This window comes from Protopterus annectens, chromosome 5.part0, assembly GCF_019279795.1.
Source record: "Protopterus annectens isolate FY-2018-M chromosome 5.part0, PAN1.0, whole genome shotgun sequence".
Lineage (NCBI taxonomy): Eukaryota > Metazoa > Chordata > Ceratodontiformes > Protopteridae > Protopterus > Protopterus annectens.
This window is the reverse complement of record NC_056735.1, coordinates 1061708742-1061736487: the sequence shown is the minus strand read 5'-3', so window position 1 is coordinate 1061736487 and position 27746 is coordinate 1061708742. Positions and strand designations below refer to the sequence as shown.

Below are 27746 nucleotides of genomic sequence, written 5' to 3'. Positions count from 1 at the left end.
TTGATTTTCAGACTCTGCATATATGCAAACATTCTTAAAACACTAAAGAAATATGTTTTAAAAACTCCATTAATACCAACATGGAAATTGTTATGCTTTCTCACTGCACACACCTTTAAATTTAATGAAAGTCAGAACAATGTTAAAAAGAAGTTATTAAAAAGAAATGGATTAGTATAATGACCTGATTCCTTTGAAAAAGGAAAATCTAAGTAGCCAAAATATTAATGAAATATTATTAGTTGGATGAATCTCTTAACCAGTTAATATTATCCATCAGTAAGAAATTAAGTGAATTTGTAGATAACATGAGTGAAGAGGAACAGAAACACTATTTGCCCATCATATGAATGTATGAATACTATCATTGAAGGTAAATTGACCTACAAAGGAAGCTTGTTCAAGTTATATAAGTTAATTATAAATAATAATTTTAATGAAAAATTCTAGAATTTTTATATAGTAGTGGACTGAGTGACTAAACAGATGGTAAGAATAGCACTTTGTTACTTAAATCAGTTAAACTTCTTCAGCTTGATACTGGAAAGTTTTTATATGGAAATATATACATATAATGTTACTCCCTATAAAATCTCTCAGTTTAGTAAAATGACTCCCTCAGTTTGTTGGAGATATAGTAAAGATGTAAAAGATGACTGGATGCACATGTTTATGGATTGTGAACAATGAAGTGCATATTAAGAAGAGATAAGTATGTTTTAAAGGGGTTGTGGTTTAATAATTGTTCTTAAAATAGATCAATAATACCAATGAATGTTCCACTTCCTTTATCTATAAAAGCCAAAAAACAAAAAATCTTCTTTAGTTTACTGACAGTAGTTAGAAAATTGAAAATCAAACTCAGTTCCTACATTGAAGTAAAGGACATACTACGTAAAAGCAAAAGATGGTGACCAAGGACCAACACACTGAAATGTAAAACAATTTAATGAGGCATTTTTAGTTTAGAATAATTCCAAACTTCATCAGACTGATAAAGTTTGGAATTATTCCAAACAAAAAGTGCTTCATTAAATCATTTTACATCTCGGTGTGTCAGTCCCTACATTCAAAGAATTTTTAAATTTAACACCAATGCTATGTAAAATTGAATATGATTTATACATCATACTACAACTTTTAGTGGTTGGGGTAGTCTTGAAATGTTACTCTTGAAATGCCAAGACTCTTAATGTGTTAATTGCATAAGATTACTTTGATAATTCAATGTATGTCTAACATTGTATACAGTATGTGATGTTGAATTTCTTATTTTCTGTGTATGTATCGCAAATATATTTAATTAGTAAAAAATGTTTGTAAAAAAAGAAAAGAAAGAAAAAAGGGCTACCACGGGAAAACATCACAGAAACCTGCTGATGATTAAGTGAAAAGAATAGCATCCACAAAAAGGAATTAATTCACCTACACAATGCATTCTCTGCAAGTACAAATAATCATTTATGGTAGTTTGTTGAAGAAATGAATGGCTCTGTCTGTCTATCTGTCTGTCTATCTATCGATCCTTTGTTGACTGGATTAGTCCCAGGAGGCTAGTGACCTCTTTTCAGGGGAGACCCAAGGTGGAAGCAGTTCTGTAGTAATCATCTCAAACCAGTGAATTATGCAAAAATGGCTCCTCATATGAATAGCAGTGTAGGCCAAATGTTACCAAAGCACCATGGGAGTTGGGAGTTACCAGATCATGAAGGCCAGTGTACATGGACATCAGAATCTTATACACTGTCCTTGATAATGCAGAAAGCCAGTGTAGAGGCTTCAGATGTGTAATGTGTTAGATGACCATAGTGAAGGAAGCAAGTATTCATGAGTAAATGTACAGACACTGTTACAGGAATAAGGAGCTTAATTCTGGATAGCCTAGTTTTGGAGACACTCCTCAGGTGAAAAAGGATGACTTAATCACACATCTTTCCTGCCTGTGTGACACAGATGATCATCCAGGAGTACACCAATATTATACAACCAATACATTAACTCTTGTCTTGGCAGAATTGAGCTTTAGTCTTCTGTTCTATATCAATATGGAGATAACAACCAAAGTCTGTTATATTATACAAGATTTATCCCATTCACAGGTCCGTGAAGAGTAGTGATGCAGAGAGTAGTAGAGCAAGACATTATCTCTAAGGTTAAGTTTCTTTGTGCCTTCTCCAGAACAAGAGATCCAGACATGCATTCTTTAGGATTGGGAATATTAAGGCTTTTTATAATTAATTGAGAAAATCTCAGTCTTTATCTGGAAAATAGGTGGAACATGTACATTAAAGTAAAATAGTGCAGGACTAACCATATTAGCCTATTCTGAATGCTCAGTAAGACCAAGCCAAAAATGTGTTTCAGAAAATTCCAAAAATACATGAGGCCAACAGTGACCATATAAAAGGTCAGAGTCCCACATTAGTAATGAGTAATATTTAAAATAATACTTAAATTGAAGACGATCTTTACATCCCTCCTCAAAACAGTAGAACATGTACAGTAACTGGACATTAACATAGTACAAAAGGCTTAACATAAGGAAAAAACAGCAGAACAACTATGAGCAGTGTTGATATATAGTGACAGAGCCAGGTTATGATAAGATGAGGCCCTAGGCAGAGTAATTAATCTGAGTTGCCTAAATATGCCATTATTTTGTACTAGGTGGCTGTAGACTCTAGTACAGGCTAGTAGTATGGGCTGTGGTTTATAATATTGTCAACTACCCATATGGGTGTGGTAAGTTTAAGCAGCATTCAGTTTCTGGAAGATTTCTTTAAAGTTCTGAATTTCTCATCAGCCTGTATACTACATACAGTTTCCAAAAGATTCATCAGTTCTGAATTTCTCATAACTGACTAAACCAAATCACAGCAGGAACCAGGTGCAGTCTTTATGAATAGACAGTGGCTAGTGCATCACCCCCAAATTACAAGGTTATATGATTACTGCAGGTGATGTTTATTGAAAAGAACTTCCACAAAGGGGATTAAAAGTTGACATCATCAATAATACACACTTACAGTAAATGTATTGTTTTAACAAGATTTTAAATATCTGACAGAAGTGCAGTTATATATGGTGGCATAATTATTTATAAAAACACCCTTAGACTGAAATCCTATCCTCATAGATAAAGTTGGAGCTGCATCTTCAGTTTATTGAAATAAAACCATTTAAATGTGAGGAGAAGAGTCTATTCAGATGGCAGTTGCAGGACCTACTAGATTAAGCAGGATAACAAGAATTGCTGCTGATAATGGGTGATTTGAATGCACATATTGGGACAGACAGAACAAAATATGAGGACTGCCTGGGATCACATGGGTGGGACAACAGAAAAAAAGAAGGAGGGGCTATTCTAGACTTCTGTCTGGCAAATGGCTTGATGGTGGCCAACACATGGTTCAGTAAGAGAGAGACATACATGAGCAGTCAACATGGAATTCAGATAGTCTTCTTGCTAGTAAGGAAAGGATACTGTGGTAGAATAAGCGATTGCAAAGTCTTCCCAGTGCAACAGTTGACCTACAGCAAAAAGCACTGGTTTCCAAAATCAGCTGCAAGTAGTGGACACCCAGACACAAACAGTGGTCAGAGAAGGCTCTAAGGGCAACAGAAACCAGGCTGATGACCTGAACATTGACTGGAGAGAAAGCACAACAGTTCAAGGATTTACTCAGAACTCTATCACCCTGAGTAGAGGAAATAGGTGGAGTTGAAGAGTGACAGCACCTCACAACAAAATGTGTCAGGACTGTAAAACAGATATGCAGCATAGCCATGTATAGAAATAAGGTACATAATGAAAGCTGCTGGTGGAAGGCAGAAGTCCAGAAGTCATCAAAAGAAAGAAGAGTGCAGGAAAAAGTGTGATATAGAAAAGATGGATCAGGCTAGGAAGAAATAGCAAAGAGGCATCAGAGAACCTCTACCAGATTCTGGAAAGTGACTCAGTAGATGGCACAAAGAAATTATATCAGGTTGTAAGGCAAAAAGAGAAAGATAAAAATGATCATAATTTGAAGAAGTTTGCTTTGGAAGCAAATGAAAAGCCCTTCATTATTTTATTATTAAAAACAGAACTCAGACATTTTTCTGCTTGCCGTTCTAGTGTCCGTTTTGTTCGTGGGCAATGTGCTTGTTTCATGTTTGGGTATGTAGTATGTAGCGCGTGGTGGTATTGGCCGACTATGATGATTCGAGATTTGAAATTTCGCAGTTTAGGGGGTTCAGCGTTTTTGCGGTTTGGACTATGTGTGTCTGTGTTGTGGTGTTCGATGATATGGGTTTTCAATTTCGTAATATAGACCCCATGTAATATGTGTAGTCTGCCATAGCATATTAAAAATTACAAAAATTATTACTTTCCTTGAAAAGAGCATTATTTTTGATTGCTGTTTCATAAGAACACACCAATGATATAAGTCAAATGCACACTGAAATTGTCCGTATGACTTAACCAGTGGTTCCACCTATTATGGCATATGCCTAACCATAGTGTAGTTTACTGCATGAGTCTAAACAGTAGGCATTAGTCCAGTGATGGAATTGTTCTTCTTTCGGCCTTTCCCGGTTAGGGGTCACCACAGCGGAACTATGGTCAGCTAATGATTGGCAGTAGATTTTTTACATGTGCCGATGTGCCAGCTCGATGCCCAACCTTCAGCAAAGGCACGCCCACTCTACGCATGTCTTTCGAATGTGACTCGACCATGGGGAGGACATGCAGACTCCATGCAGAAGGCGCTCCAGCCGAGAATCAAACAGGAGAACCTGTTCCTGTGAGGCAACAATGCTACCGCTGTATCACCGCAGCTTAGCAGACCAGTGATAGAATGCTTTTAGGAAAAATAAATAGGATTTTCACTTCTGGTATAATGAAAACTCAGAAGCAAGGATTATAGGTAATAATTGCACTCAGTGTAATGTGTAGAAGATTAGCATATTACCAGGTATGAAAACAGAGTACAATGTAAATGTGAATGCAGATGCATGTGAACTAAAGTGACTGGGGCTTGCTTTTGAAAAGCTATATCAAGGTCCCTTTTGAGATTTTATTGCAAAATGTTCAGGTAATAAAAACAATATATTCTGCTACAAAATACACCTAGGAGTACTATTCTAACCTTAATGTTTTCAGTGCAGCACACCTATGAATTTAATCTCACAATATTTGTTGGCATTCCACCCACATGTTACAACTGAAAAAAAATATATACTGTTTCTGATTAAATATCTAGTATTTTTATTTTTGATCTAAAGTAATTTTATAGTACATCATTGTGTTCAGCCTACTGGTAATCTGTTCAAAATAGCAGTCCATATGTAAACCAGACATGAAAAAATAGCCTGTAGCATTGAATTATTCTAAAGATACTGATTGTAATGCCTATTTGTAAAAGGTCATATCTCAATCCCCCTGTGAAACTTCATTATGAAAGTATCAGGGAGTAACAACAAGATTATCAGCCATAAAATAAGATAAGATTCCTATTTTACCCTTAGCCGTTTCACTGCAGACCTATCTTGAAACTGACCCCACTGCAAATGCTGCACAAGCACCTACTTTGTTATCAATGGCATGGTGCAAATGAAAGTAAATCTAATAAAATATACAGAACTTTTTACTTCTGAGGTAATAACTCAGTAAAGAAGTGTTTTAGGTAATTATTGCACTCTGCCTAGTGATCAGAAGTTCAGCTGGGCACACACAATATAAACAGAGTATAATGCACAATGACAGATTGTGGCAAACATACCAAAACATTTGGTGCCCAGATTTGAAATACTACACTCAAGTTTCCCTTCTGATATCATTTTAAAATGAAATGTTAGTAACATTGTGATCAGCTACAGACTCCTATAATGCTCTCTGGAATTTTCATGAAGATCAGTGCTGAATTTGAAACAGCCACCTTAGCGGAAAGAAAGCATGGCTTTGAGGTCATGACATTTCACAACTGAAAATATTTTAATGCTGAACTATATAGTTTTTTTTTTTCTTATTTATTTTTATTTATTTTGTGTTTTAAATAAGTTTTCATTCTGAATGGATTTCAATGGTTATGGGGTATGGTTCCATAGTTTAGTCCCAAACCACCAAACAAGCCAGCACCCTCAGTCAGCTTTCAAATATAAAACTTTAATATCACACAAACATGATATTAAGATAAACACATCCAATGACTGGAATTCATATGAAGCATACCAGTTTGGGCTGTAAACTTTCATCAGTGCATTTTGTTTATGTTTATGTGATATTAAAGTTTTATATCTGAAAGATGACTGAGGGTGCAGACTTGTTTGGTGATTTGTCCCATTTGGCTTTTTGATGTTTGCACCATTCTATTCATGTGTGGGATTGTGTAAGCTCCATAGTTTAGTCACAACATTTGGATATAGAGAGTCACCTGCAGTATTAGATGGTTTGGTTATAGTAATTAGTGATTTTTTTGTCTAGTGTATAAAATGTTATAGGGAGAGTAGTGTAGGATTTGTTTACTTTTGACATAATGAGAAGTTAGTACCCAGCCATTTGGGCAGAGGTCTAAGAGCCCCCAGATGCAAACAGGAATAGTACCAGACAGTAAGAAAAAAAGTCTTCTGAAATGCTAGATTTTCTAGCTGTATATAAGAGAGCATATGTCAGTTTTTCAAATGTAGCTCTCAAAAAAAGGATAAAAAATATGCTGAATAATGATATTCTATCCCCAAAGACACCTCTGTATCTCCATCCTGATTCATATGCTACAGACTTCCCTTATAAATACACTTTATGTAGATTTCACATTGTATACAGTAAAATAAATAATACTTCAGCTGATGAAACAAAAATGAGTTTTTGTGTGGGATCTATTGTTGAGCTAGTGCACATACAGTATATTGTGGTTGTTAGTTTCAGCTGGCATTGCAAGCAATGGTCACATAACCCCAGGAAGAAAAAAAGGTATAGGACCAGAATGCAAAGCCATATTCACAGGGGTCCCCTTCATAACACTGAAATTTCATAATGTTGAATTTGATTACATTGAGACCATAACATCGAAAATTCAAAACACTGAGAACCCAAAACATTGAAAACTCAGGACATTGAAAGCATGCTTCATAACATTGAAAATTACATTGAACAAGTAAATAATATCAACTTCACCTACAACAACACCTAACTAACAAATACACTTTCTACTATGTTTCAGTGTATGAGGTTAGGAAATTAACTTTTTTCCACTGTAGTGTGATCTTGGAGTTAGTATATTTAATTTATGGGGGTGTGTGGCAGTTAGATCCCCCCACATGGGGGGTGCAGGGGGGCTTGCCCCCCTGCAGAAACACAGTAGAAAGTTTGTTTGTTAGTTAGGTGTTGTTGTAGGTGGAGAGGATGTTATTTACATATGCACTGTAGTTTTCAATGTTATGAAGCACACTTTCAATGTTCTGTGTTTTCAATGTTTTGGGTTTTCAGTGTTTTGGGATTTAGATGTTTTGGTCTCAGTGTTATGAAAGTCAACATTATGACATTTCAATGTTATGAAAGGGACCCATTCATGGTGGGATGAAATAGTTGACTACCTTTGTCACAAAACACAACTGGAAATGCAGAAGAGGTAATGATCAGTCCCTACATGCCAGCACAATTGCTAGTTGTATTTCCCAATTGTTTATATAGCATACTGGCTAATGCGTGTATGTGTTTGTTTAGCAACCAGCCAAATAAATAAGCAGGATACAGTCTCCTTTGTACTGTTGGGAAAGGAGTTTTGGCCAGTAATATTGTACTGGTTAACCTGCGCGGGAATGCTATTTTTGGTCCTCATATTCAGAGAACATTTTAATTTATTTTTTGTTCCTCATGTACAGAGCTGGGAATTGCTCAGTGCACCAGTTGTCGCAATGTCAGCTCTGCTAGACTGTGACAAGAAAAACCTCTAAAATTATTTATGTCAACTGTATATAACAATCCATATATCTGTTGTCCTAAAGCAGTTTGCAATAAAAACATTCAGGGGCTACTACGAACATGCTTCAGTACAACACATGAACATATTGTCCCAGTGAAAACTGCCCTTTCTGCCAGTCTACATCACCACTGACTATGACGTCATCACATAAATGGCATCTTTCGGCTTTTCCCAGTTAGGGGTCGCCACAGTGGAACTCCGGTCCGCTAATGATTGGCAGTAGATTTTTACGGGCTGGCTTGTCGGGCCTAATGCACAGCCTTCAATGAAGGAACACCCATTCACGCATGTCGCCACACAGAAGGCGCTCTAACTGAGAATTGAATGGGCAACGTCTAACTGTGAGACGACAATGCTACCACTGCACCACCACCACAGTATGAAGCTATCACGTAAATATAATGTTCATATTGCACTTTGACAGACACTGCCTTGCCTATAAAATATTTCAATAATTATTTAAAAATCATTAATATCACTTTACTTTCATATATACCTTTCCCCCAAAAGTGTATACACCCTTCCTCCAAACTTTCCATATCAATGACTGCGAATAAATCATGTCATACTTTCATACACAGCCTACCCCAAAAACAAAATAGTCACTTTATATGCACATTTCTGATATGTGATTGTGAAGAAAGTAAAAGCATAATAGCCTCAATAATGAATTTCAACTTGTACATAGATGCACTCACTACTCCTATGCAACTGGAGTCACCCTGCCTACTAAGCCCCTGTCCATATAAAAAGACAGCCATATTTTGTGTGTCCCTCTGATGTTAGGTTGTATAGAAAAATCATCATAGTAATATATTTCACCTTGTAGCTTTTGGTCACTTTACATTCTCCCCATCCCCACTAAGCCACCTCATTCTGATTACAATAAATTTCCTTCACTTTTATTCATAGACTGTCACACCTAAACAGACATCACTTTTGGTATAAGAAAACAACCACATATGCATTTCTTACTTGCTGTTTAAGGACACAGGTGCCACACCCCTGACTCCAAATTGAGGGCTGGGTTAAGGAGTTCCCTAATCCATGATTGAACTGGAGACCTCTTGCTCTTCAGTCAAATGCTCTACCACTGAGATATACTCCCACTTGGCATAAAAAACAAAGTACCAAACCCACCACAGCAGTAAACATAAACAAAATGCTTTAATAAAATAAAATGATGTAGATATGAGATGAGAGATTTCATGTAAAACCCGTTCTTCAGTTCTCAAATTTTAAAATTTCATAATTACTTAAAAACTATCTTCCAATCAATCACATGAAAGATGTAAATGAGTCATGTCATTGATTAAAACAATATTGGTCAAGATAAAAGATATGTATCCAAGCAAAGCATCCTCATGTTCATGTATTTTTCTACCCCTGTTAGTTGAAATGAAATAACAGATAGCCAATAAGCAACATACACAAACTGAAAGAGCATTGGAGTAACATAAAAGCATGAACCAATCTAAGGTTAAAGTACACTACATGTATAATCAACATAGACTATGCACCCATTTGGCACAATGTCGCACATTCATTGAGGCAGCATTGGTCAGACCAAAAACTCATGACCGATCAAATCTACTTCCTGAACATATATACCTCTATCCTTATTGGTCAAAATAAAGCATCTAATGGCCAATCGGTGAAACATAAAAACTAATAGATAATTGGTGTTTCACAAAAACACAGACCAGTCACAGATCGGATCATATTCTGAATGCATTAAACATAAATTGGAAATTCACTGAATGTAGCAGCTGATCTCATAGTGAGAATGTTTTGAATCATTACACATAAACCACTACAATCATTGAAGCACTAAATATAATTACAACCCCCTATTGATAGCCGAGACATTCCATGCATAAATCACGGGGCACTCTATTGGGTTGGATGACAGTCCATAGCACTACAAGACTGATCACTTGAAAATGTATATGTTACACAGAACCTCATACAATATTTCATTAAAGCCATGTATGCAATTTATCAATGGCAAGACAGCTACACATATGCAACTATAGTGAGCAACAAACATCATCAGATGGCTGACAGTACATGAGAAAAAATACTCATGCTCCCATTGGTTGCAGAAAATTATTCCATCCAGTCACCTATCAACATTGCTGGCCTGTGATCATGGATAACAAAACAAATCACATCAATTGGTTCCAATAAGTCATAAAATATATCAATGAACATATTGTGAAGCTTTAAGTATTAGCCCCAAATACATTGACATATATATATATATATATATATATATATATATATATATATATATATATATGTCCAACTTGCTTATCTCACAACAAAAGATAAAATACTGGTGCCAATCCACACCAGTGCACTAACAAACAAACCTAATATATACATATATATATATATATATATATATATATATATATATATATATATATATATATATATATATATCATAAAAATCAGTAAGAAAAGAATAAAAGATTTTTCAAAAGCATTCAAGGTAAGGTTTATTATGAACTTGGGAGATGAGGGTCAGCATATAGCTACAATCACTGCTAAGCTTGCCCTCACAATGAAACATGTAACATGGCTCAGTAGACATCTTTTCTTACATTAAATAATTGTATGTCTTTTATTAAATGGCCTTTCTCTTATTTGTGCAATGACATTTTTTTCATATTCATACTAGCCTCAGACGGAAACATTTTTGTTTTAAACTGCCTATAGGAATACGTTTGCTTGACGGACAAATAACGGATGCCATGGAAGCAGCTGCCCTTTCATATAACAACCAGTACATTGATATCTATAGCTGCTGCTGGGGTCCAGAAGATGATGGAAAGCAAATGAATGGTCCCATGAAACTGGCTTCAAAAGCACTGGAAGAAGGAGTAGAAAAGGTAAGTTATTCATAAGAGCGAGAACTATTGACTTATTTCATTTTTACTGGCTGAGTAGATGCACTGAAGAAACATTTTGCTACCTTATGGCATTCCACAGGAGGACATTAAGAATTAAAACAAAAACTTCCGGCTTTTCCCGGTTAGGGGTCGCCACCCCGGAACTCTGGTCCGCTCATGATTGGCAGTGGATTTTTACAGTGCCGAGTTGCCAGCCTGATGCTCAACCTTTAATGAAGGCATGCCCATTCACACCCGTACCTACCTGCTTGTCTTCAATGTCACTTGACTGTGGGGATGACATGCAGACCCCACACAGAAGGTGCTCCAGCCGAGAATCAAATGGGAGAACATCTTGCTGTGAGGCGACAACACTAACCGCTGCACCACCGCAGCTGCATTAAGAATTAAAACAATACTGTCTAAACTAATGAATTCATCAGAATACAAAAGTTGTCATGTTTCTGACAGTAATCAGAACCAAAAGTAATCAGAACCAACTAAATAATGTGTCACAGTAATAAGTTGATGATGCACAGGGCAATGTTCATGAAAAATACTACAAAATGTAGAGCTGGAAAGCATATGTAGTCCACGTATTTGTAAACAATTCTTATGCAGAAATAATTACTTATAAAATATCTGATCACTCATAATTGTTGAGATACATTAAGGTTTATCCAGTATTTCATTTAATATATTTATTTCTTTAGCAGGTAATTGAAGCTATCATGACTATGTATTAACAATCTACCTTTTTACTTTTATTTTTGATGGTAAAATAATCAGTTGTTAGGGCTTGGTGACTGTGCTGTACAAAATGATGATGCTAAATTTGGTGATCAAAGATATGAATCACGCAGTTCAATCAGAGGTACAGCATAGCAACTGACTACCTCTACAAAAAATGTACACAGAGGATGTAGTGATAACTTTTCTGGGCATTTCCTGGATTGTACACAATAACTCTAATAGAAGACTGCATAATCAGAATTTTCTTTTACTCTTGACAGAGATATACAAATGACTGAAACAAAATGCTTTACTGGAAATCTATCTTTTCCCATCAGGGTCGTGATGGTAAAGGAAGTATTTTTATCTGGGCCTCAGGAAATGGTGGATTGAATAATGACCACTGTGGTGCTGATGGATATGTAAACAGTATTTATACAGTGGCAATAGGATCAGTCAATAACTATGGCCTCACAACCTTCTACTCTGAAGCCTGTTCAGCAATGATGGCTGTAGTTCCAACAGGGGCAGAAAGCGAAGTTCAAGAAGAGGATTCACCTGATTTAGATCAGGTACAGCTGGTAAGTCTATTACATTGTATAAGCATAGTATGCTTCTTTAGCAGAATATACTTTTATTATTGTTATTTCACCATACTTTGACATTTTTTCCTTGTAAAACTGATTTATGAAAAAAATGAATTGCATTACAAGATGCAAGACAAAATGTAAAACATTTTGACATTGTTTAACATGGAACAAAAACATAACAATATATAAAATGCACAGCTTTTTCGGAAAAAGCTAAATATTGACATTGACAAATGCCTGAACCTTAACATGTAAAAGATAATGTTACCCCTTGCTAAGATATTTGAATTTAAAAATGAAAACAACAAACTGTAAGTATGTATGTGTATGTGTGTATATATATATATATATATATATATATATGTATATATATATATATATATATATATATATATATATATATATATATATATATATATATATATATATATATATATAGTATGTATAGGCTTTATATATATATATATATATATATATATATATATATATATATATATACATATATATATATATATATATATATATATATATATGCACATATATTGTAGGCATTGCACATGTACACACCATAAATTAAAGCATAAGTTCATATCTTCACAGGAATGAAAAGGACAGTGGATACCATAACATTTCTTACCAAATAACTGTCTATATCCTTATTTTGGATCTCCAGACCAGATGCAATTCCACATATTTTAATTCCCCAGCATACTCAGTGAACCATAATTTCAGTCATTTGATTGCATTTCAATATATTTCAAAGACAGATGCCAGTGAATGGTTATTGAATTTCAGTTTGTATTGGATTATAATGTTCTGGCATTATGCTGTTCTGACTGCTGGTTAGAATTACCAACAGTTCATAACTTGGTATTCTGCACATAGTTTTTGGACAATACGGGTGCTTAATTGGGACTGCTGTCAAATCCCCTTCAAGACAGTTGTTACATTGTTAGAAATGCAATTTTTTTGTCCATTTAGATTCCTACCATAAATAGACATATTTTTTCAACCCAAGTATTACTAATAATCACATTACAGTCAAAAACCTTGACTATTTTATGATCCTTAAGTGCATGATTTATTCCATCATCAACTAGCTATTTATCTGTTTATAACAAATTTTAGGTAAGTTCACAAGACTTTCATTATAAAAGTTAAATGCCATTTGACATAACTCTTGCAATGAATGTTAATAAAATATATTTATTATCATTGTTGAATAATATAGATTACGCTTGAACATTAATACACTTACCTTATAGTTTTCCTAAATTCGGCAAAGGTAATCTTCTGATAACGTCAGTTAACTCTTCAACCTCTTCTTCCTTACCAGTGTCTGGGTATCAGGTAAGTCTAAACAAGCCATTCATCGATTATTATGACAGAATACAAAAAAACCAAAGGGCATCAAACTATTGCTTTGCATCACTGAATAAATTGTAATTGGTTAATGAGAAGCCGTACATTTATAAAATAACCTTTCATCTAAATTATATGGAGCACAATCTGGTTTTCCACATCTAGTTAGTTGACCTTTATTCAGTATACAGATCTGTCAGGGACAAATCCTATTTCACATCATTTATTTTCTCATATTATGTTGCCTTTTGTCTGTAAAGCAATAAAAATACATCTGTCTGGAGTATGTCAGAAAGTGTGTGAAGACTATATGGGACAATCTGTAAATACAAATGCTGGCAAATCCCATATCTATGACTGTGACAAGGCAAAAGCATGGATTATACAGGGAAGAATATGCTTATAGAAAGATAATGTTTGACAGCATTAACACTTGTATGACACTACTAAACTTGATATATAAAGGGCACACAGGTATCAGTGCAGATACATGTATGTCAAATTATGTGCCCCAATATTATTTACTGTGACACGTGTAATATTGTAACACAGGTCACTGCAGTACAGTGCATAGTCATGCACAATAGTGCTGTATAGAAATAGACAAAGACTGTGTCTCTATAGAGAGCTATACAGAGTGTTTAAGCAATGGAGTATGGAAGGCATGTTTACACAACTTATGTCAGGACAACAGAATTCTTCCACCTGACCTTATCTTATAAAGGCATAAGTCAGAATCTTAGGTCTGGATATTAAATGTTGTGCGGTGCAACACAGGGATGCCCCTCGTTCTGTTATATATTATTTATATATACAGATATAAATATCTACAATAACTGATGTTGTTGGATCAGAGTTAGTGGAATTTAATTGCTTCCACTTGCCAGAATTCAATAGTATGCACAGACATTTTGGAATACATCATTACATGTGATATTTGTCTGGTAAACAGCAGAGTTTCTCTCCAAACTATGGCCCATTACTGTTCTCTGCACAGTAACTAACCACATTTTCATAAACACTTGCAATGGCCTTCTTACCAGTGGTGCTTAAGTTGACTTGAAGAATACTTTGAAACTTTTAACCACAATAGATTATTACAAAAATGATCTTCATCTGGATTTTCCATTGAATTGATTGGGAAGTTGGCTTCACCAGTAGCAGATATGTTATGTGTCTGAATTCACTTGAAGTGGCAGAATGGTTCTGCAGCATTTATCAAGGTTGTCTAACAGGATAGTGGAGGTGACCATTGTGGTTAAGCCAAAGCAGTTGGGATGTGGAGACCACACACTGCATTGATGATATTGTTTGGTAACTACCCAAGTCCTAGAACCCTGGTGGCTAGATCTTAGTAGGGTCTGTCTACAGATCATGCAATGATTATCCACCTTTCTTCCATTAAATATCTATAGACGATGGGCAAATGTGTTAGGATGTGTCATACTTTCTGTAAGGAGGGGATTTCAGTGCACTATGGAACTTGGCCATGTAATGGAATACTTCAGTATTAGACTACATATCGGACACCAGAATCCTATTCATTTGTTTTTGACTGAGCATGGGTTTGAAACCCCCATGGCAGGAACTACTTTTGGATAACCCACGGTATACATTCCTAGCACACTCCAGACTCCATTCAAGCAGGATTTAATAGTGGATCACCAAAGCCAAGATGATATAAAGAGCATCGGGATATTGGATAGTTACCTACTGGCTCGCAGATCAGAAAGCGATGGTATGTCAGTTGAACTGAAGAAAATGGGGAAACAAGTCCCACCTTGATTAGATCCTTTAATAACTGGAAAAAAAGACAGAGGAAGTGAGAAAACTACAGGCAGATGTATACAACTCTTTCATTCATAATTTTTTGGCTCAATGCCTTCAGAGGCTTAGTGAGTGCCATTCAAGCAGACATTAACCAACACCTGTAGAACAGCCAGAATAATGTTGCAGAGGAGGCAGTAAACACATTTATTATAATTTTAGATTGATGTGATTTATGGGATGTATGAGAGGATATACTGTGACATATTTTAAGGATTAGGATCTAGTAAGACAGTACATGGCACTTCAGATAATTCTGATGCTATTTATGAGCCTACAATACTCTCTTGAGTTGTATTCAACAAGCCAAACCAAGTTTTCAGATTTAAAAGAGAGGTATGGATGAGCTCAACAGTCCATTGCCTTGGTTATTGTTGTTGAAGAGAAAAACGTAAAAGCCTGGTAAAAATTAATATAAGGTTTTCCAAATTATATGAGGAGCTATGTAAAAAAGGCTAAGCCTGTCTGATATCTCAATGGTGGTGATCCATAAGACTGATATTCTCCAATTATACCCAGTAAAGGCATGACGTATGGATGACCAGAACCTGTCAAAAGAATGCCCCAGAGCAAAACATCAGGGCTGACATCTTGAATGCCAAGCTTTACCTAGTTCTGAATGATGACAACTCCTGTGATGTTTAGAGAAAAACAGAGAGGGTAATATTTCCTTTCTGTGGCAGCCATCTTGATTATTAGTAATATTTCAAAACAGTAAATGATAATACCCAGGTAGCCAATCATAAGCCAGTATTTTTGACTAATACTAATGTCAAAATGTATGCTAAAATATTGGCAAAGCTGTTTCAAGTACTATTTACCATAATGATAATTCCTATGCAGGCTGAATTTATCTTGGGAACATCAGCACACGTCTCCTTTGTGCAATAACTTCATGATACAGGATATGCAGTGCAGCTTGGACCCACTGGTGGTGGTCTTCATCTGTTTCAAAAATATATTCAGCTCCATCAGCTATCCCTACCTCTGAGAAGGTCTGAATGCCTTTAGCACTAATGTATACCTCTGTTGTGGTACCTGAGATACACATTAGTGAGTAAAGCACAAGCACTGTCCAAATGTATGCAGCCAGTTCAGGGTCAATAGATTACAACCTTAAGACCAGTCCCTACATAGCGGAATTGGCACTTGTGAATTGTGTATGGTCCTGTGTGAGTTTCCCTTGCATGTGTACAACATGCATGGAGTACTATGCACACACAATGGGCTAAATAGTATCTTATTGTGTACAAGCTTTTATGAATCACAAAGTACTTTACACATTATTGTAAAGTTTGTGAACCATGCTCCAAGCTACACATTGTTTTTGAATGATATCCTGAAACTACAGGAAGTGAGTAATAAACTCCAACCATTAATGTAAGAACTTCAAAATCTATTACTAATTCATTAAAACATAAATAATTAGCCCATTTTTCCCTTCTGGGTTCAAAAAGATAAATTTGCTGATAAATTAGTTATGTTTTAATACAAACCTGATTATTGATATTAGTATTCCTTTACCAATTATCGTTTTGTTTCCTTAGTCCTGAGGTATGTAGCCTAGTGGCATTTGCAAAATGATGACCAACGTTTAGTTATTAGTTTTAGAAGCAAAGTAGATAAAATGGTAAATTCTGGATCAAGCCACACACCTAAAGAATAGCTGCATATATTAAATGATTCTTCTTCTGCTGTTGGCAAGGCTTCACTTTGAAGGACTTTAATAAAGTACTTGCAGTCCAAATTTCTCTTCATTTTCATCAAGCTGCACTGCAGGTCAAATTGTACTGGCATGTTGAAAAGTTTATTTTCCTAAGTATATCTGCCAGACGTCATGCCCTACTCTCACAGGACTCAAACACATTAATTCTTGGAGTCCTTTGGTCCCATCTGCACCCAAGCAAGAACTTAGCAGAGAGAGCTCAGGAGTTTGAGTCCCTGACAGTGTTCAGTTTTCCATTAGCAGCATCACATATAACAATAGTGAATAGCCCAAATAGAGGCATAAAAATGCTTTCACAAGTTGCTTGCTACTGAGATTTGTCTGCATACATCAACTGGACATAAGCTGATTTAAGTATATTTCCTGCATTTTATTGTGGTTTTATAATTTGGACTGATTCCTCAGATCTAGCTCTGTTGAAACTGTCTTCCCCACCCCCCCTCCCTGTTCTTGGTAGTAGTTTAAATTTGGTGGCTTTTGCAGTGCCCGCCCCACTGTAGATTTGATCTGGGACACTCCCCCAGTCCCATCTCTTTACCGCATTCTATCTAATAAACCCTTTCTGCACTTGCTTTTAGTCCTTTTTAATTTAATTACTTTTTTCAAACTGTGTGTGGACTAATATTGCTACATACTCAAGTGTGCCAGCTTGCACTGCATGTGAATTGTTTTTACTACTGTTTTTGCTATTTTCTGAAAAAAAAAAAAAAAAAATCTGCTTTTACTGTATTTGTATTTCTTCCTAATTTATTTTGCTTTTGCGTCATCTTAAAAGTACTCAGTTGTATTTATTACTTCTTGGTGCAACTCATTCTAAGCCTTTTAGTTTAAGCACTTGGGCTTCAGATCAGTTGTTTTACATTAAGAAGGTTTGTGGTTTGCACTGTAGTGGCAGGACAGGTAGCTTACATCCTTCTAAGTTGGGAACTGCTGATTGAGGGCTCAGTGTCAGTTATTCTAAAAGTGTATTAATTCTGGTTTAAGCACTTGGGCTTCAGGCCAGTTATTTTACATTAAAAGGGTTCGTGGTCTGCACTCTTGTGGGAGGAGAGGCTGGACTCTGCCCTTCTGAGCTGGGAATTTCTGGTTAAAGGCTTATAGTGCCTGCATATTTGAACTGCTTCTTACTGAAATTGGTACACCTTGTTTGCTGTAGCGTAGACTAGATCCAGGCCTGCTGAATCTAGTTTATTTGTATAACTTAAGCACTAATCCAGGCATTCTTCAAAGTATTCAATTGTATTTATTACTGCTTGGTAGTAACTTGATTAAAGTGTAGCTATCATTCTAATTCTTTTGGATTAAGCACTTGGGCTTCAGACCAGTTGTTTTACATTAGGAAGGTTTGTGGCCTGCACTGTGGTGGCAGGACAGGTGGCTTACATCCTTCTAAGTTGGGAACTGCTGATTGAGGGCACAGTGTCTGTTATTCTAAAAGTGTATTAGTTCTGGTTTAAGCACTTGGGCTTCAGGCCAGTTATTTTACATTAAGAAGGTTCGTGGTCTGCACTCTTGTGGGAGGAGAGGCTGGACTCTGCCCTTCTGAGCTGGGAATTTCTGGTTAAAGGCTTATAGTGCCTGCATATTTCAACTGTTTCTTACTGTAATTAGTACACCTTGTTTGCTGTAGTCTTCTCTTAAAAGCTAGTTGCCTCGTGGTTTTGGCATCCTTTCAGGCTTGTTGGGTGTTGGTGAATCACCCACCAAGAGGAGAAAACGCTGAGAGAAGAAAGGAGCCACTTTTGAGATTTTAAGTATTTTTCCTCTGTTTATTTGCTAAGTTTTTCTGCATAGTTGCCTAGTTTGAGCATTTTCTGGCTTGTTAAACTTGATTTCTGCATTAGTAGCTGTATTTAGAGCACAACCAAAAGCTGTTTACTGAATTTCCTGTTTGCACTTAATTTTAAAATAGTTTTTTTCTCATAACTTGCATATTTTCTGTCTTTGGCCTAGCACTCTTGTGTGGGGTCATTTACTGTACTCAAAAAAAAAAAAAAAAAAAAAGCTCAGCACTTGTCTTAAAAGCATCTTCTTTTCAGGTTTAGCACTTCTGTATTATACAAAGTCCCTCACTAGTGAACCCCCCCCCAGGAGTACCCACTTCCTTACTAAGTCCTTTCTTATTCAGTTACACCCCTAACTTCTTAATTTCTCTAGCATGTCAAAGGGCCAGATGCTGGCATCCTCCCCTGTCCAGTTGGTGAATCTGGGAATATTGAGGCAATGTTACAATTGTTAATTGTTACAGATCAGTTAATTAATCAATAGGGCATCAAAAGCCGACACACTCTGGCTAGGCTTATAAACACCCTCAGGCAGATAGCCTAGTACCTACCTATGAACCTAAATTTAATCATGATACTGGCACATAACCAAATGCTTAGGGAGCACCATGGGGTAGGCAAAATTAAGGCTAGGTTTTTGCCAGATTCTCTTTCCTTAGCATAATAAGAGAAATTAAAAACAGTTGTGCAACATGCTTTGTGTCAGAAAAAGACTTGAACCCTGCATTTAAAAATACATTTATTGCTATGCCTACAACAGAGGTGCATTTGAGCAGATTGGCATGCATATTGTCGGACCACTAACTAATTCCACAGATTGGCATGCACATTGTTTGGCCACTGATTAATTCTGCAAATTGGCATGCACATTGTTGGACCACTGATTAATTCTGCAGATTGGCATGCATGCTGTTTTACCACTGATTAATTCTGCAGATTGCATGCACATTGTTGGACCACTGATTAATTCCACAGATTGGCATGCACATTGTTGGACCACTGATTAATTCCACAGATTGGCATGCACATTGTTGGACCACTGATTAATTCTGCAAATTGGCATGCACATTATTGTACCACTGATTAATTCCACAGATTGGCATGCACATCACTGGACCACTGATTAATTCCGCAGACTGGCATGCACATTGTTTTACCACTGATTAATTCCGCAAATTGGCATGCACATTGTTGGACCACTGATTAATTCTGCAGATTGGCATGCCCATTGTTGGACCACTGATTAATTCCTTGACTATGCCATTAAATATCAAGAAGTAACTCTACTCTGAAATGCTAATTCCAATGCTATAGAGAGGGAACTATCTCTACGCTTCTCTGGAATAGGGATAACAAAAGACATATCAATTGGGGGACCTTAATTATGTATAAAATTATGCATCATTTATGCCAATGCCTTAAAGAAAGAAATACAAAATCTCAGTATATCATCCCTACACTGACTGCTCTGGTGAACCTTTTCTTTTTTTAAAGTCCATGTTAGGAAAAGTCATTGAGGAGGAAAGAAAAAATTGGAATCAAGGCCTACCTAACCTCCTATTTGTCATCATTGTTTGGTCCTTTAGAACTTGTAGATGGTGTATATCCTAGAGGGCTGTCAGACATTGCCAAAGAGATGCATTGATAAAAAAGATCCCATTTGATAGTGTACATTACATTACATTATCTCCAAGAAAGAATAGTAGTGCTCAGAACATATGGAAATCGCACAAACCTCCCAACAATAGACATACAAAAAATACAGCATTCAAGGTCGGAGGGGTATTAGTTTTAGTTCAACCACTTCCAATGCACAATATAAGTTTTTAGCCAAGAGGCATGGACACTTTTGAGGTCATAGAAAAATTAAGTGAGGTGAACTGCAAAGTTAAATAGATAGGAAAGATATGCCTCAAACAGGTTTATCATGTGAATGTGTTGAAGTCCAGGAGAGAGGTATAGTCAACTATATTAAGTTCCAGCAACCAGAGACAGAGAACCTGAAAAGGGCAAAAGGTTACTGCCCATATTTTGGGTCCTGGTAGATGACATGTCATCAAAACACCAGAAACAAGAGGCACAGAAATTCATATTAATTCTCCCTAATAAAACTACCTTAATCAAACATCACAATGAAATCAGTCTTGGAGAAAAGGTAAACTTGAAACCCTATGGGATCCCTGAATCTCAAAGGTGAGTAGTCCAAGTGAAGGTGAAAAAGATCCAATGCATACAATATGTCTGTGACAGGAAATTTTATTTGAATTTGTTATTTTAATGAATGCTTTACAGAATACTTATGTATCTTTTCTGAGACAAAAGAAATGTATACTGAAGGTAATAAAACTTACGTACTAAAAAACAACAAAATACCTATCCTTGCATCTTTGATGATATATACTACTAAAAGATAAGAAAAAAATGTCAGCTTTGTCTGTTATCAAGTGTTACAGAACACCCCTGATGTTACTTTGGACAGGTTACAACAGAAATGGGAGATGGGTGTACACGGAACTTTGAAGGAACATCCAGTGCTGCCCCATTGGCTGCAGGTGTTATTGCTCTGGTTCTTCAAGCAAAGTAAGTAAGCCTCATTCTCTTATATTCAGTATGCAGCTGTCTATACTAATGTATGCTTTAACTGTGTATCTAAAAAAACATAAATACATACTGCATGCTTGAAAAATACAACATAAACTGTAAATAGATGGTGGGAAATGAAGCATTAAAGTCTTCTCTACAGTTCACTGAGTTCAGCTCCAGGATGGTACACTCACCAAGTTAAAATCTCTGATGCTGAAGGCACAAATCACTGGTTAATGCAAGTGTCTGAATTTGGTTCATTTTTTCAGAGACTTATCCTTTCTTTGCATTAATTTGTCTGTGGAATTTGTGCACGTGCGCGCATGCGTGCACACACACACACACACACACACACACACACACACACACACACACACACACATGCACACGCAACACACGCACCACACGCGCGCACATGTGCATGTGTGTGTTTGTGTGTGCAGATGTATATATGTATATATATATATATATATATATATATATATATATATATATATATATATATATATAGCTTGAATACCACAAAGGGGGTCCAGGTGGCTTGACTTCCTAGTAAAAAAAAAAAAAACTTGTGCCTAATTTTATTCAGTGGGTTAAATCCTGACCAGACTCTTTAAGTTAAATAGCAATAATCCATAACATAAAACCTGGACTGTGACACAGAGAGATAAAGCCCTAACTATAAGCCAGGGTACTCAGCATTTGAGGTACTGGCAGGAAGGGATGGGGATAGGTTTGCCCATCTATGGGGTCATGTTGTTCTAGGCATTTGCTATGGGAGAGAATGGTCCATAGAGCGGAACAGACCTCAGGCATGAGAGGCAAACATGGGGGGGGGGGTCAAGCTTTAGGTCATAAATGAAAAAATTCCTCAGTGGAAGCAGTCAATGGCATGAATCTCCCAGGACACCCTTAGGTTCCTCACTGGCTCAAGCCTTCAAATGGAGATAGTATAGGGTTGTAGCTGAGACTTACCAAAAAACAAAAAAAGATTCATAAGGGAGGCCATGTTGAAAGACATGCAAAAGACAAACATCTTACTAATATGCTACTGACAGGGTTGAAATGGAGTTTTGAAACAAGAAGTAAGACCTCCATAGAGTTTCTGACTAACCCTATTAGAAAAAAAATCAAAGATTGCCCTTGAAGGTAACAGTTTGCTGAGATGTAATGCAAGTTAAATTTAATTAAACAGTTTTGGCATTTCTTGGTCTAGATATTCTAATTGTTTTCAATAAAGAAGTGTGTGGACAATAATCAAAAATGTACTTGCATAAATAAAATGCAATATACAGCTAAATTCAGCAATCGAACTAAGTTCAGGTGGCACAATGCCAGGGTAATTCTGTGGGCTAGGATTGTAAAGGCTCCACGACCATTAGTCTAGTACACACCTATGAACCTATGAACCTTAGTGCCACACAATCTCTTTCTACTGAGTATTCCTTTCTGCTGTTTAATACCTTTATGCATCTATTTATTTCTTAAAATAAATCTTTGTAGTGTGTAAATTCTAACACATGGCTGGAAATACTACAGGGATGAAAATTTCTTTCTGGTTGTTCTTTTTTTCTCAGTATGAATAAGCTTGCTGGAAGTAATAAAGACAGCCTATTAAAAAAGAAACTGATGAGTCATGTCCACCAAATATTTTCTTAATAATCACTAACCTGATTTTGTTTGTCTCCATGTATAATCTTAGTAATTTCTTATAAATATATTTATTTCTAGCTTTATAATTGTGCAGCATTTATTCTTCTGCCTATTAGTATGAATCCACGGTGTGGGGATATGCTTTTGACTTATCCGTCACTGTCCTCTGATCCATGATCACTTCAGATGGCCCTTCCCTAGCCTTCATATCTTACTGGTCATATGTACATGTAGTTAAACATTTCAAGGCTATTAGTTTGCCTTTTATCTTCTGATGTTAGCATGGTACTCAGACAAACATCCAGAAATATTGACATCAAATGTATGTCCATATAAGAATCACTCCATGGTTGTATGGCACATGCACATGTGGTAGCTGTGATGTCTGCCAGACTAACACTCTTTCTAGTGATCTTATTCATTGTTTTAATTGTAAAAAGAACAGACAGAGCAATCAGGTATTCTTGATAGTAAAACTCGTACATCAGGTACGCTGTCTAAGAAGGAACAAGAAGTCTTTTTAAGTGCTATCTCTAGTTTTTTACATCATGGAAACAAGATTTAAAAGAGTTGTTGGCTAACTTACACAACAACATTTTGAAAATTACATTAAACAATGATTTTTCATGACACATACCAGAACATTCTCAGGAACAGACCTTATCCTTTGATAACAATGAAGAGGACTTAATGGTAAAAGGGGGGTAATACAGTAACCAAATCACAATCTCCCCAGCATGCTATTTACAAGTGTAAGATGAAAAATAAGTTGTCACCCAGTTCATATTCAAGAGTCCCTCTAAAGCAAAGGGTTACAGCAAAGAGAAATTAAGTACATGGCGTAACCTCGTTTTCTAAAAAGAAAGGGAAAGTACAGACATTGGGTGTTTCTAAAAGCATAACCTCTCATGATTTAACAAATATTAAAACTCAACTAAATATAAGTAAAGAATATGAGAAGTCTTTAAATAGAAATCTTATAAATAACAACAATGATTTTTCATCGGTTTCCTTAGACTTATCATCTGATTCCAAAAGACTGGATTCTGAGGTAATAATAGAACATGATACATTTGAATACAGGAGTATTTCTGATTTAACTCGTATTGTTGTACCACACAAATTACAAGAGATTGATAAATTTGGCATCCTGGACTGTGGAACTGTGAGAGATCTAAATGACGCAACATTAAACCTCTGCCTGTTTTATACTCAGAGGGCATTGTTAACTTTGGTAATAATTCAAAAATCAAACAGTAATGGGAAAAGGTCTGAGACTACCCACATTAATCTGAACAAAAATCTTAAAGAGAAGAGGCCAGGAAACATTTTATTGTTAGCCATAACAACTCTTTCAATCATTTAGATAAAGTTTTTAACACTGTACCAAACCATGACATTAAGAATACAAACATAAATCTATCATGATGGAATGTTGCTTCTGACTGACCCTCTGTTCAGAGACATAATAAATCTGTTAAGAAACATTGAAACAAGTACTATTACTATTTCTAGTGTCTCTCCAGTTAAAAGCTAAGTGATGTTCCCAGATTACTTAAGAAATTACTAAAGGGCAGGATTTCTTATAGAACTCTTTATTCAGCCTGGTACAAATTATTTGAAAAAATACACCTCTCAATCAAATGAAGGCAGAACTATTGGATATAACTGAGATATTAGAAAAAAGGTACTTAAGGTAGTGCATGTAGAAATTATCCCTGTCACTAAACGGAGTGATTATTTATTCACAAATGATGATTTTTTAACAGCTACTTCAAATACTATAAACTATCATGTACGTTTAATATAGCACTGAAAAGAATTTATCTGTGATTATAGAATATTTTGAATTATGTCATTATGGTTCAAACATTGTTCATAGTAAATTAACTTCTGAGCTACAGAATTTTTTAGACTGCCCTCTCTTAATCAATCCAGATCAATCCAGAACAAAAGGTAGTAAAATATTTAATACTATGAGCTTATATTATTGTAATTATCAAAGCCTGGAGAATAAATATATACATTTTCTTTTTCTCAATAAATAAGAGAAATTTGACATTCTTACATTTAACTTAGGTCTAGGACTCCACAAACTTAAGTTTTCAAGGTTAAATGAATGTAGAATGCTTATGGCCTTAATAAAATGGGGGTAGAATATTGTTCTTGTTAAGAAAATGACTTGTCTTACCACATTATAGCTCTTAACATTAACCTACAGATAACAGTAGCTGATATATATATATATATATATATATATATATATATATATATATATATATATATATATATATATATATATATATATATATATATACCTCTGTGGCTCTGCTCGACAGTGGCATAGGAAAATAATTTTCTTTGGTGGCAAAAGCTAGGGTACCTTTTTGGCTGGGCTTGTATAGGCCCCAGTACCTACCTATGAACCTATATATATATATATATATATATATATATATATATATATATATATATATATATATATATATATATATATATATATATATATATAGTTCTGGGTCATAACATCGACAACTCAGAACATCGACACCGACTTCATCGACGCGAAAACACCGACACACAAATAATCGACACTACAAATCACAGACATTTAACAGGTAAGGGGTTTAGATTTCGCTAATCATGCCTACCATGTTTATGGTAGGCATGATTAGCGATATGTCAACCCCTTACCCGTTAAATGTCCATGATTTGTAGTGTCGATTATTTGTGTGTTTCGCCGGTGAAGTCGTGTCATGTTCTGAGATGTCTCTGTTATGACCAGAACCATATATATATATATATATATATATATATATATATATATATATATATATATATATATATGGGTCTACTTCAACGCATCGAATTACCACTTCATCGAATCCCACACCATCAAAATGACATCACAGAAGCTTCAGAATATTGAACACACGGAACATCAAAAACTTTCCATTGGAAAAGAACCACTTGGCCACCATGGTGAACTTTGCCCTTTCCCCACTGTAGTGCAATCTTGGAGTTGGTATATTTAGTTAGGGGGGTGTAGGGGTTTCGAAGAAGTAATTCAATGTTTTGAAGTAGACCCATATATATATATATATATATATATATATATATATATATATATATATATATATATATATATATATATATATATATATATATATATATATATATATATGTATGTATATACACACATCTTATAACCTAAATGGTATTAGATTAATATGTCATTCCAAAAAAAAAAAATCAATTGATACAAAAGCCCTCAATGAGCTTATTGAATTTCTTGAATTTTACTTTATGCATAATTTTGTCATTTTGATAGGTGACATGAATTATCCTAATATTAACTGGTTGGATTAGTCATCTAATAAGAAAATTATTTAGATATTTTACACTGTTTATTTCACTTTGATATAACTCAACTTGTCAACCCTCTTATAATAGATGATCACATTTTGCATCTATTGGTTACTAACAGAATATCTTAAATAAATGAAATCCAAGTAGGTCCTCCTTTGAGTAATTCAGACTACTGTTCTATCTCTTCATGTATTTCATTGGTTCACAAACAGCAACTATGTTAATAAGAAATATAACTTATATGACTTGGACTTTAAATACTCAAGAGAGAAAATCAACTCTGTGAACTGGTGTGAACAGCCCTGCAAAGATGATGATGGCATATACTGTCTTTTAAAGTCTATACTATGTGAGACTATAGAAGACGTTTCACAAAATAAGGCTAACAAACCTCCTAAGCTACCACACTGGTGAGATTCTGAATTGTATGCACTATACAAACAAATGAAAAGAGTATTTCAGAACTGTAGTTGACCAAAAGCTGAAAAATAACAATCTGAAATATGAAAATATTATTCTGTCCCTCTCCTAATAAGAAACAATGTTGCAAGTATATCAATTTAACGTCAACAAATTATAAATCAATATAATTTATACTTATTTATGAAAAAATGAAATTTGAACAAAAATGTAGCAGAAAAGTCCAGTAAGTTTTTTTCAAATTCAACGCAAAACTTGGTGACACTAATCTTGAGTTAGTGTCATCACTAAATGTCAGCTCTCCATTCATTAGTACTGGCTTAATATTAGAAGCACTAAAAGAAAGGATAATACGACCTCTGGGGGCTCATACCATATACCTGCAGTATTCATAGCTTTATAGATTCGTAGATTGTTGATAGGCTAATAATGGAGGGGGGGTGCTTTCCAAACCTAGTCAAATTTTCCCAAAAGAATAATGATGTCCTGTATCCAAATAGGACATTGAGGGCCAGGCATTTATAAGTTAGCTCTGCCCATAAGAGACATGGCTGACAGACCCAGTGTAAATTTCCTATTCCCCATCCATTGGTCTAGGTTGTACTTATATTGAGTAATAGATGAATTCAGCTTCACGTGGATGGGAAGCCTGTTGCATAGGAGGGGGCAGTCTCTGGGACACATATCTGTCACTCAAGTATGTTCTTGTTTAAGTCAAAAAGAAAATTCAAGTTCATAGACCTTGTATTTCTGATACTGTTTGACTTACAAATATGCAGGAGATTCATAAATGAGAGTTGGGAATGCCTTATTAGCCAGACATATATTACCCCTCAGCA

At 35.5% G+C, this 27746-nt stretch overlaps 1 protein-coding gene across 1 annotated transcript in view; it reads left to right on the top strand.

The window, feature by feature from the left end:
- LOC122802320 (PC3-like endoprotease variant B) overlaps positions 1 to 26901 on the top strand; it is a 96320-nt gene extending 69419 nt beyond the window's left edge. The window contains exons 2-5 of the mRNA XM_044071962.1: positions 10689 to 10861; positions 11932 to 12174; positions 21362 to 21462; positions 26700 to 26901. Coding sequence (XP_043927897.1) covers positions 10689 to 10861; positions 11932 to 12174; positions 21362 to 21462; positions 26700 to 26901 — 719 coding nt within the window. The remainder of the gene's footprint in view (positions 1 to 10688; positions 10862 to 11931; positions 12175 to 21361; positions 21463 to 26699) is intronic.
- The last annotated feature ends 845 nt before the right edge of the window (positions 26902 to 27746 follow it).